The 12418-nt window shown below is 32.7% G+C and overlaps 2 protein-coding genes across 2 annotated transcripts; one reads left to right on the top strand and one right to left on the bottom strand.

Moving 5' to 3' along the window:
* The first annotated feature begins 109 nt into the window (after window positions 1-109).
* Window positions 110-4824, top strand: LOC114162941 (QWRF motif-containing protein 2). Its single transcript, XM_028046956.2, has 7 exons — window positions 110-256; window positions 720-1423; window positions 2039-2158; window positions 2281-2397; window positions 2518-2607; window positions 4194-4301; window positions 4400-4824. The coding sequence occupies exons 2-7, from the start codon at window positions 761-763 to the stop codon at window positions 4463-4465; spliced, it is 1164 nt and encodes a 387-aa protein (XP_027902757.1). The 5' UTR covers window positions 110-256; window positions 720-760; the 3' UTR covers window positions 4466-4824.
* Window positions 4825-10167: 5343 nt separating this feature from the next.
* On the bottom strand, window positions 10168-11133 carry LOC114164737 (zinc finger protein ZAT10-like). The gene has a single exon (XM_028049491.2). It carries the CDS (start codon window positions 11031-11033, stop codon window positions 10326-10328), a length of 708 nt encoding a protein of 235 aa, XP_027905292.1. The 5' UTR covers window positions 11034-11133; the 3' UTR covers window positions 10168-10325.
* Window positions 11134-12418: the final 1285 nt, after the last annotated feature.

Below are 12418 nucleotides of genomic sequence, written 5' to 3'. Positions count from 1 at the left end.
TTGTTTGAAGTGATTCTTAAGCGAAGATGCTTTTAGCAGTAATTTGGTAACAAATGTTTGGTTTTAACGAGTCATCAAGTTAATCATAAGTGGTCCTCCATCTTAACCAACAATCCCACTTCCGTTCTTTCCCTTCTCATCTTACCATCCTTTTCTTTTCATGCGCTCATCCTTTCACTAAGTCACTTCACCAATTCCGCAAGTGCTTGTGTGGGACAAAGGGTTGCTTCGTCTCTCCGAGTGGATTTGTTTTCGGGTAAACTATTTTTGCATTTTCCTAATTGGTTGCGTTTTTCAAGTTCAATATAAAGAAAAGATCTTCATAAATCCTTCTCATTCATATATACAAGTGTTTGATGAAATAGATAAATCAGAAAAGCATGGGTTTGTCAGTTGGGAGGTGAAAGTGGCTTTAATCATATTATCTTGTCCTTGTCCACCCTCGACACATGATTAATGAGATATGCAGAAGCCAATGTCCCATTGTACCAATTAACCAAATTAATTACTGTGTTTCAGGACCCACCATACTCTGCAGATTAATATGCATTTAGCTAACAAAATCATAGCCATAACCTTAGTTCCGCATTTTTATTACTTATAATGCGACAGTTACACTCCAAAACCCTGGTTTCCGCATTCCACCGTAACGGTCAAAACTTCCTTCCCATTTTCTTCATTTTCAATTCACTTCTTCCTTTTCTCTTGGCCCAATTCAGAAACTCGTCGTTCAACGCTTCATGACACTATCACGACCACAATGGTAGAAGCTGCAATCTCCACGCCCAAAAAACTCGCGCCTCGTTACACCTCATCGTCGTCGTCGTCTTCTCCTCGGTCTCCGTCGCCATTCACGCCCAAACGATCACAGTCGGTGGAGCGAAGACGAACCGGCACTAGTGGCGCCACCCGCACGACGACGTCGTCTGGCAAAATGCTTCCAACTTCCGCAATAACACGAAGCCTATCCGTGTCGTTTCAGGGGGAGTCATTCTGGATCACCGTCAACAAAGCCAAACCGACAACGAACATCGTTTCCTCTCCCAAACTCGTCGCGCCGAGAAAATCGCCGTTGGACGGCACATCGTCTCCGCGAGGAGTTATAAATAGCAGGGGGCAGGTTTCTTTTATTCGTCCTGCTTCACCGAACAAGGTTTCTAATGCAGTGGCAGCCTCTTCTTCTTCTTCTTCTTCTTCCAGAGGTGTGAGCCCCTTGAGGCTCAGAAACGGAGCGTCCTATAACGGTTTCACCAACGAGCCTTCTGTTTTGAGTTTTGCCGTTGATGTTAAGAGAGGGAGGGTGGGAGAGAACCGAATTGTGGAGGCGCATTCCCTGAGGCTTCTCCATAACCGCCTCTTGCAGTGGCGTTTTGTCAACGCCAGGGCAGATTCTGATCTCTCTTCACAGAAATCCAATGCTGAGGTATGGTTTTATTTCAACGGAATTATACTTGCAATTTATTATTATATATTTTGGATATGATTTCTATAAGTGAATATATAATTATAGCTTCTTTCCATCTCAGCGAGTTTGTCTTGGAATAAATTAGAGTGAGTAATCTCTGCAGAAGTTCACCGGAGTTTCTTAAGTTTATTTTACATTGAGATTTAGGACTCTCTGAGAGTGACAATTAGAGTGCAATCGTTAAATAGGCAAGATCAGTTCAGGTCGTGTAATGTCACGCATTGTAGAAGTTGACCAGGTTCTTTTGAATTCATGTTGAGCTTTAAAACATTCCGGTGAATGGCATTTGGAGGTCATACTCATTAAATTGAATTAACCAATTTAGCTCACGCATTGTAGAAGCTAGCTAGAGTTTCTTGATTTTCAGGACTCTACAACAGGTGACATTAGAGAACAGTAGCATTGAATATGCATGATTAGTCCAGGTCACACGTTGTGGAAGCTCACCAGAGTTACATTAGTTCATCTTGAACTTTTAGCATGAGCAATCTTAGTTAGTGATAAAATCATGCTTGTGATTTGTTATGGATGTACATGTAAAATTGACTGCTGATTTTTTTTTTCTTTTATTAGAATTGTCTGTATGATGCTTGGGCATCTACCACTAAACTACGACAATCTGTGAGTTCCAAAAGGAGAGAGCTACAATTGCTGAAGCATAAATTGAAGCTGGTTTTCATCCTCAAAAAGCAAGTAAGATCTACCGTTACCCTGTGAATTGTTCGTATAATTTTAGCTTGATAATAAGATTTGAATTTTATTCTCTTCCACATGAACTTTCGTATCCCAAATTCTAAAGTAAACTTTCACTGTAGATGGTTTATTTGGAAGATTGGGCTATTTTGGATGAAGTTTACATAAGTTCACTTGCCGGAGCTATTGAAGCCTTAAAGGCTAGCACTCTCCGCCTCCCTGTTGTTGATGGGGCCAAGGTATTTACTTTTTGCTTTTCGTTCACTCGTCTTTTCCTTTGATGATAGGTAGTGTCATAATGATTCAGTTGATATCACTGCTTAGCATGTTTTGGGAATAATATAAAAATCTTCTGTCAGGTAGATGTACATAAAGTGAAGGATGCTGTTTGTTCAGCTGTGGATATAATGAAGGCCATGGGATCCTCCATATGCTTTTTCTTACCCAAGGTGCATATTCTTTTTACCATAGATAAAGATTTTAGATATCAATTATTATTTGAATTTCTGGCTGAACATAATTTTTGTTTGATTTTCTGTTTGTTAATAAATTAGTTTTTTTTTTTGGGGATCACCTGGTCTCTGGATCCTGAATTTCCTATTATGTTATGGTAGTGAAGTATCTCTGCTTGTTTTACTTAAAACACCTCAAGTCTAAAAGGTTTCAAATTCAACCTTGGAAATGCAGTGACATTAAAAAAGTTAGAATAAGCTTTGTTGGTGGTAATAGTTTTACACTAAATTAGTCGGATGCTTAAAATATGGATTTCAGATATGGATGGTCTTAGAACAGAAGAAAAGGATAAGCCATAATAAGTCTAGCATTGCAAAGACAATTTCCCTTGCTTCTGATAGCAATCACAAGCGGTGAACCACTTTCTGGGAAAAGAGTTAAAATCGTTACCTAATGCCATTTGTTGTATGATAAACAAAGATGGGTTGAGTGCATAAGCCTTAACTGCGACAAATGAGGAGTGTCAATTCAAACCGTGCACTCCAATTATTTTCTGTAATTTATTAAAATGGATAAATTTAAAAATAATTATATATTTATAAATGAATAAGTCGTGACTGAAAATATTTGTATTTTTTCCATAATTTATTAAAATAAAATAATTTAACAAGTGTTGATATAACTAATCCTACTTGAAATTACTTCATAATAAAAACTATGTTTTAATATATGTTTATATTTTTTTTCCTTTTTAGTATCTCAATTTTTATTTGTATTTATTGAATTCCGATTTGCTAACACAACTTTAATTAAAAAAATACTTCCATATAGATTCTCATTAAAAAAATTTAAAATCATATTTACAAGCACAACTTAATTAACTAAAATCATATATTAAAATACTATTTTTTATTGTAATTTACTGGATAAATTATGAAAACTTTATCCATTTTGATAAATTTAAAAAAAAAAATCATCACTTTGGTAAATTTGCACTTTTTGTTGTTTTATTTACACATTTTTATTATTATATGTTGACTTGATGTTACAACCTTTATTTCCTTCCATCAAGTTTTGCTCTGATTATTCTTTTGTTTATGCAGTTTTATTATTATTTGTTGACTCGATGTTACCACTTTTATTTCCTTCTATCAAGTTTTCCTCTGATTGTTCTTCTGTTTATGCATTTCTATTATTATTTGTTGACTTCATGCCACCACCTTTATTTCCCTCCATTCTCTAACTTGAATTTATTACACCTTATGTCCACTTTACATACCCCGCCTTTCTACACAGCCACAGATTCTTGTTTGTTTGACTGTGCAACCCTGGTCTCTGTTCTGCATCATTTAAAATTAACTACATGTATGAGTGACTACTGAGTTACAGAGTTTATTTTTATGACTCGTGAAAATAGTTAGGATTAGTCTGGTTTCTAACTCCGAGGCCAAGTTTCATAAGTCGAGTTACATTTTTTAGTACTTAATGCATCAAAGATATTATTAGGAACTGTGATGCCTGATGCCTTTAAGTACGGTCCATTGACGTGCTAAAATGTCTGAAAAGCGTTTACAATTGATAGGTTGGATATGTAAATTCGTTGGTGGTCGAAGTTGCCAACTTGATTACACAGGAGCATGTTTTGCTTGATGAGTGCAGACACCTTTTATCAATGGTAACAACCATTCAGGTAATGAAAAAGAAGTAGTGAAGAAAAGTATTTTGCTGATTTTCATTAAACTCAAATGGATGGCTGCAAGCTTATTGACAAAATATTTACGCGTGCAGGTTAGAGAGTGTAGCCTTAGAACGCATATTTCACAACTGAAGTGCTTACCTGAAGCTCAACACTGAAAGTAACAAACACATGACTGTATGTATGACCAAACTCACATTCATTGCTAACGTATTGTAAGTTATGATTCTGCGTGCTACCAATTGGTGTGCTTATCTTCGCCTCGCGTCAATGCATATGCAAACCAAATTGTCAGGATTGAAAGTTCATGCTTTAAGATGCAGGTTTTTTTTTTCTTTTTCCTATTGTTATTTTAAAAAAGGTCAAAGTATGTACATAAACCGTGTAGGATGTTATATTTTAGTTGAATCTTTTTTATCTGTCGTGTAATTAGCTCCTAAATGGTATAATTATGATGCGGTTAGTAAGGAATCCGGTTATTTTCCCCTGTATTAGGGGGGGTGGTTTGGCATGTGTATTCCATTCTGTTTTGACTATAATTTTCTTTTTTCCTCCCGTCGATGAACATTTGAAAGAGTTCATTTATAATATATTAATATATTAATATATATAGGACAGTGGTATTTTAACACTAATTTTATTATTGTTTGATATTATTTTTCGTTGTTATTCGCTTTTTTCTTTAAATACAAAAATTAATTTTTATTAAGACCATTTTACTTTTACAAAAGTTCTCAAATGATAGTCAAACTTATTGAAACAACCTTTTTTTCATAAATATAATATAATATATCATTTGTTTCATTAACTTTTACCAGAAAAGTTAATTTTTTATCTATGAAGCTCAAAGACACCTCATAAAAGACATATACCATATTCGACACGCATACCACATTTATATAACATACGTATCTATAAAGTGTTTAATTTAAAAGATAATATTTTTTTTGACATAATTTTGACATATGTTCAAAATAAATATTAATAACTACAAATCCAATCATTTCTAAAAAAGCCTTTAACTTGTAAATTTATTACTTAATTTTTTATTATGATTATAAAAATAAGGAACAAATTTTATATGTTTATTATTTTTTGCTTTTTAAATATTAAATATATAAATTAGGTTATTTTTGTTAGTTGATATTTTGAAAATAATGTGTATATACATCCTGTTTTGAAAATCAACTAATTTCATCTTATTTTATGATTTCCTTTCTAGAATACTATTCATTCAATTGACATTTTATTTACAGAGATTCTTTTATTTGTATATCTATTTTAATTAAAGGTGATTTGGGGGAAGGATGGTTGAAATATAATTAAATGGAACTACATAGTTTTCCTTTTTTTTTCTTTTACTGATAAAAAAAAAAACATAGTTTTCTGTTTGTTTTGGGCCATTGGCCCCTTTCATAAAAAACACATCTTTCTGTTGGGTTTGTATTCCACGTTTCTAAATAACAATTATTTTGTGTTGCAAAAACTAGAATGCTGGTGTGTAACCAAGGGACGTGTGCCTATAACAAGAAAAAACAAATACAAAAAATAATCCCTATATAAATTAGCTCATATTGGTCTAGTCACTAAGATCCGTTTGTATCATGATGCCACTAAAAGTATGAACATTCATTTTTTTTTCTTTTATTGATGGCCACAATCTCGTCTCTAGTTTTTTACTTGTCTAATAAATTGTTACGCACATGTTCATTCAAATAACAAGTTTGATTTAAATTTTAGGATTTAAAATTTAGGATTGAGGATTTAAATTGTCAGATTTCATGAGATTTATTTTAAAAATTAGACATACTATACTTTCTAATTATATGAATTTTTTATTAATGTAAATTTTTTAAACTGATAATACATACAGATTAGATATTTTCATCTTTGACAAAACTTTTAAAGAATGCATGATTTTGTATCGATTATCCTTAATTATTCTAACCTTGATCTCATATTGTATCCATTTCCTCTGATTCTAACAAATTAAACCATGCTAAACAGCGGGGTTTGGGGAGGAATTACACATTAAGAAATTGACTATTTCATTGAATCGATTTTGAAGTTGCTGGTTCCATGATATGGTGCAGTTACGCTACACGTCGACATATAGGTTTGTGGATTTCCATAATGGTGTGTCAAATCTCAAGATTGTAAATTTATTGTTGGAGTTAAATGAATATACAAGAAAAAGTTATAGTATATAAATGGGACCACCCTCGTGAAGTTTTGTTGTAGAGTTAATACTTTTTAAAACTTGGATTGCTATTAATCGGTATTTTGGATTAAGTTCTAAAAGATATTAAAGGGGAGATTTGCATAAAACTTTCTAATGGTTAAATCATTTCAAGAGTGATATGGATTTATCGGACTCAAAAATAATAAATCTCGAAAAGTTTCATATAATCTATGATAAGTAAGTGGGTGGTATAACTTATAATAAATAAGTGAATGATCGGTAATGAATTTTAAGTCTGTGTTTTTTATTTCAAGTTAAAAACGATTTAAATTTGTATTTGATTCTTTTAATATTTTTGTAGTAGAGTATTGTGATGTTTAATTTAGATTAAATTATTGTTTTGGAGAGTGTCATTATATTTGTGGTCTATGTGTTTAAAAGTGGTATACATGTTGTACAAATTTTCATGTAGTATTATTCTCTGGTTGTTTTTAGACAATTACCGTGATTTTTCTCTAAATTTGAAGTTTTCACATTATATCTTTGTGTATCTTTGTGTTAATCTTATTTCCTAGTTAATATAACGATTCTCAAAAGTAAAGATGATAATATTTTTCATTAATGATGTGTTTTCACGAGAGGATCTAATGAATATAGAAGTGTTTAATATTCAATAATGTATATACTGTCATATAGTGTATATATAATTTGATAGTACCATGAGTTTTATTGATAATTAATATAAGTTAATGATAACAACATAAAAATCATAATTGAAAGATGTCAATAATGACAACTGATAATTAAAAATCTTATAATAAACTGTCATAATTAGAACTTTGTATTTGAGTCTCTTTTACAGTATATAACTTTGGAATTTTGACCGATTTAAACATACATAAACAAAGTTTATATTTTTACATTGTTAAACTAGGTTTAAATTTAACTTACGATGTTAATATAATATATTCTTGGTATAAGAAAGTACTATGTTAAAAATAACGCATTATTTAAAAATAAAATAAAATCATAGCATTTAAAACTTTATCTAGTCCATCATTTAAGTTCATCATTATACTGCCCTCAAATTTAAGTATTTTTATCTGTGTGTGTGACAATATATATGAAGTTCACAATTTATAACACAAAAATTGGTGGGTGTAAAGAAGTTGATTTAATCTAGCACTTGAATTTTAAAAAGAATATAGTAATTGTTACTTTACTTGAGGGGCGCCGCATTTGGGAAGTGGAAAATTGGTGTCGTGGGAAGAAGAAGATTCAGAGAAGCTGGACATGGCAACAAGGATTCTCCAAAGTTCATGGCGCTACTTAAAATGATACAACAAATTTTATCTAACTTTTTTTTTTTTTAAAAGCAATCCAACAGGTTGGTTGATTTCGTATCCTGTCAATAAAAAAAGAAAAGAAAAAAAAGATTCTGATTTATAAATACGAAGTGGTCAATTAGAGTAATGTATTTTTCTAAAATACGTTAACGCACATGTCGAATATCTTCAACTGAGTTGTCCATCATAATTAGTTAACTATAACATCGAACAATATAGATCAAGATTTTGAATTTGGTATCCTTCAATGATCTTTCATCAACAAGTCAGAGCCACACATAAATATCTATACACATTTTCGATAATTTGCAATCCATCTAACTCTGTTTCAAGCAAAACTTAATTACAATCATTGTGATAAAAAACAATTTCACCATCATCCAGTTATTTGTTATATATAATGTTTGAAATTTCAGACGAATTAAATTTTAAAAATATTATTTCAGTTCTTTAAATTAAAATCCATGTTTAAGAATGAAAATTAAAAATAAACGCCACACGTAATACTATATAACATTATCGGATATTTTCAAATGAGTTGTCAATTTTAATTAGTCATGTATAACACCCAACATCATAGACCACACTTTTAGATTTGATACTTGTCAACAATCATTCATTAACAAAATCGTATATATATATATATAAATATGTACACATTTTGAATGGTAGTCTTGAATGAATACCTAATTTGCTCTATATAAACTTATTCTCAAAATAAAAATTAACAGTGATCGTTTAAGTTTAATTTTAATATTATGATAGATATTTTGATGATTTATATGGGTTATAAAAATTAGTCTTGGATTATCAATTAATAATCTACTTCTCCTACATCCTGAAAAATAATGTTAAATCAATACAATTATAATAAATATTTTTATAATATTTTACAAAATATATTTATTATTTTTGTAATAAATACAATTATATTATAACACAAAGTATTATATCACAATAAATACAACTATGAGTATGCTACAATGCACATGTATAAAGTAATAAATTAAATGATATATATTATTTCAATTAACTTTATTAGTCGATCAATTACCATTTTACATTTTTTTTTACTTATGTTACTAAATGTAAGGCATTATCACATATAATATTTACTTAATCTCTCATATATTATTTTATTTTTTAATAACCTGAGTGTTAGATAATTTTTGTAAGTATATTTTCATCTAATTTCACTCGCTTGTCAACAATTTGTATCTCTATATTCCCACTTTGTTCGGAAGAAAGATATAAATATTTACATAACAATAATATAAATTTTATTAAAGAAAAGAATTTGTAATAACACAACAATCTCTTGAAAAAAAGAAGATTATATTTTTGGTTATTTAACTTTTAATAAAAATTAGAATTATTTTTCTTAAAACGTATTTATTAATTAATATTAAATAAAAATATGTGAAATAATATAAATAATTAAAATATTATCATAAAATATATATCAAATAAATTTAACAATTAAATTCAAATATTTTAAAAATTAAAAGTTATGAGATTAAATTATATCAAAATTTTGTTCGGAGAAAAGTATATTTAAAAAAGAAAAAAATAATAGAATGAGGAGTGAAAGGTGGGTAATGTGTGAAGGAGGCATGACTGGAAAAGCTGTCAATTATGCGTTATGTGCAGATGATTGGAAAAAGAAAAAAAAGAAGGGCATTTACACGTTGGCGGTGTGAACACTTTTAATGGTTCTCTGGGTAGACTTTTTCCCACTCATTAAGTTGAACGCGCAAACATACACAGAGTTGAAACTTGCAAACCAAGAATCAATACGCGAATATTCCACACCACCAGAGTTTGGCATCAAATTGGGCACCTCCTTGCCCAACTAAACCACCTTTTCTTTTACTAATTCTAAAATTTCTCAAACCCATCGTAACGTGTCGCAAGACCACACAATGCTACAATGCTTCTAATTCAAACCGCTACGTTATTTTCTTCCTTCAATCCTCTCTAAACCGATTATTACAATGTATGGATAAGTAACCCATGTGTCGTCCTCATCACACCGTTTAAAAGGCAAAACCAAACCCTTGTTCTTATCTGCACACCAAACATCCCCTCTGTTCATCCTTACATCACTCTTAACTCCCATTCTTAATCATCTACAACATTAAAAATTAAATCAAGTTTAATTTCTTAAAACAAAATAAAAAGGAATTTATATTTATAATATTCCTGGACTACATCAACAGTGAAAAACCGTTACATACCCAGGAACCGAAAGAAACACGCGCAGGTGAGCTCAACACATCTGCCCCACCGTTCACGCGGTTCCGCATCTATTACTGTTACTATTACAGAGGAATTGGTAAAAAATAATGAATTGAATTTAATTGAATCACCACTTTAGAAGTACAATCTAAATTCTAAAGCCAGAAAACAAGGTCCAAGTACTGTGTATATGTACAAGAACAAATGAATCCAAATAACTTAGAAAACACTCAATATTTTTGGATCAATGGATTAACACCGAGGGATTTCAATCTTCGGGATGGTCAAATTCAGACGGGGCTTCTTCGATGGGTGGGGGCTGGAAACCTCTTCTTCAGCCAAGAACCTCGTTGGAAAGTCCGGAAAAGCCGGCAGGTTCAGATCGAAGTCGCGGTGGCTTCCTGTGTGAGTGGACCCCACACCTTCGGAGGCGGTTACGGCGCTGTTACCACCGTTACCACCGCCGCTGCCTTCGTAGTGACATCGTTTGTGTCCTCCCAAGGCCTGTCCTGTCGGGAAAGTTTTGTGGCATATGGAGCACTCGTGGGTCCTACCTCCGCCGTTGGAGGCAGAAGTGGTGGTGACGCTGGAGGAGGTGGGCTGGTCTTCGGCGGCGCCAGCTAATTTGCGGTGGCTGGCCTTGTGCCCGCCGAGGGCTTGGTAAGAGGAGAAGGCCTTGTTGCAGACGGAGCATTTGTAGGTGAGTTTGGCGGGGTTGTTGTCCGAGAGAGCAGGCTTGGAGGCGGTGGGGATGGCAGCGGCGGCAGCAGGAGAACCGCCGCGAGCGAGCATGATGAGACAGAGAGCTAGATACTCCTCTTCCGTGCAGGAAGGATGTTGTTGGTCCATCCGGGGACGCTTAGAACGCTTTCCCTTTGCCCAAGGCGTGTGATTGGGTTCTTCGAAGGGACTAAACGATGGGTTAGCGGTGGTGGGTGATTGAAGAGCTTGGAGAGCCATTTGAAGAAGAGAGAGTGTTTTGAGTTTTGAGTTTGGAGATGAAGTGTGAGAGTGGAGAATGGGGTGTGGGGGATTTATAAGGAGGTGAGGATTTGAGGGAAGTTGCGTGAGGAGTGCTGGGAAAAGTAGGCGCAAGGAAAGAAAGGAAGTGGCCATCTCAAAGAGTTAGTACTATATTATACAATACAGGTGTAAAAAAAGAGAATAGCACGTGTTTAAGCAAATAGTTTTCTTGGTGGCTAGTGGACCTTTAAGTCGGTCAAATAAATTGTTAGTTCTAACTTAAAAAAAAGGAAAAAGAAAAATGCAAGTGAACTAATTAGAAGACCAGTTCAAGTTTCAAAAGTCAAAATCCAGAAAGAGTAAAGAAAGATGTCAAATTTGTTAAGTTAAGGGAATGTGGCTTAAATTAAGGTTTCGTCCACACAGCAGCCGGTAGGCAAGTGTCAGTAGCTACCTAGCCACCAACGACTTTTCCGAGTCAATATCATGGGTGCGACCTCAGATTGAATAATCGAGTAGATAGAAAGTGAGTGATTGATGCATCATTCAGATTTAATTGTGTATGTGCATGTATCTGTGTAATGCAGATTCCATTGCAATTTTTCTTGCTACATCACATGTTGTGATTGGGAAAACATGTGTGAGGAAGAGTTCAGTGTGTGTCTGTGTGAGAGAGATTTCACCACTATTTTCTGTTCTGGAATTTATGTAGAATTAGGACAAGTGGAGTAGGTTATGGTGTCGAAGAAGGTTCAAGAATATATGCAGAATTGTTTGGCAAATGCTATTTCCCTTTTTCAACAACAATGAAGTATAAGATTTGTGGCTATCGTTCTGTCCAAACGGAATCCTGATTCCTCCGTTTCCATCTACACAATTCAAACGTAGTTCAGCTAACTTCACTCAATGCTTCATTCACTCGTAACTTTAAAGGTTTTTCACATCCCATGAGTTTTTCAAAAAAAATTACCGAAAAAATGTTAAATAAATTACAAAATAGTGATAATTTCTGCTTTACCCATACTTTGTAATTTCTTTAAAATTTATATGTTTTTAAAACTCGCGGAACAACAACTTTTAGTATCAACAAAAATTAATTTTGCAAAGTCAAGCTTTGGAAAAACACCTAACAATTCCTAACTTTAAACTACAAAACCGGTTTTACAAAATGGTTTTTCCTGAAGAAAAAGAAAAACAACCATCATCGGAGTAATGTTACAAAACAGTGTTTGATATAGCTTATTAGTTCATTATTTTCTCAAAAAGTAGATATTCACGTGGAGTTAAATGTAACACATGATGTTTTCTTGTTTATTTTCTTTGATTTTTATTTTAATGTAACACATGATGCCTGAAGTTGAATCAAGAACATAGATCCTAAT

This window comes from Vigna unguiculata, chromosome 9 (genome assembly GCF_037176805.1).
Source record: "Vigna unguiculata cultivar grain cowpea cultivar isolate G323 ecotype 2 chromosome 9, ASM3717680v1, whole genome shotgun sequence".
NCBI classification, from domain to species: domain Eukaryota; kingdom Viridiplantae; phylum Streptophyta; class Magnoliopsida; order Fabales; family Fabaceae; genus Vigna; species Vigna unguiculata.
Note: the sequence above shows the minus strand (reverse complement) of the source record. Positions and strands in the feature narration are given on the sequence as shown.

Coding starts and splice junctions, on each gene's coding strand:
- LOC114162941 (XM_028046956.2), top strand. CDS start 761: ATGGTAGAAGCTGCAATCTCCACGCCCAAAAAACTCGCGCCTCGTTAC. Junction 1,424..2,038: donor CACAGAAATCCAATGCTGAG/GTATGGTTTTAT, acceptor TTCTTTTATTAG/AATTGTCTGTATGATGCTTG. Junction 2,159..2,280: donor TTTTCATCCTCAAAAAGCAA/GTAAGATCTACC, acceptor CTTTCACTGTAG/ATGGTTTATTTGGAAGATTG.
- LOC114164737 (XM_028049491.2), bottom strand. CDS start 11,033: ATGGCTCTCCAAGCTCTTCAATCACCCACCACCGCTAACCCATCGTTT.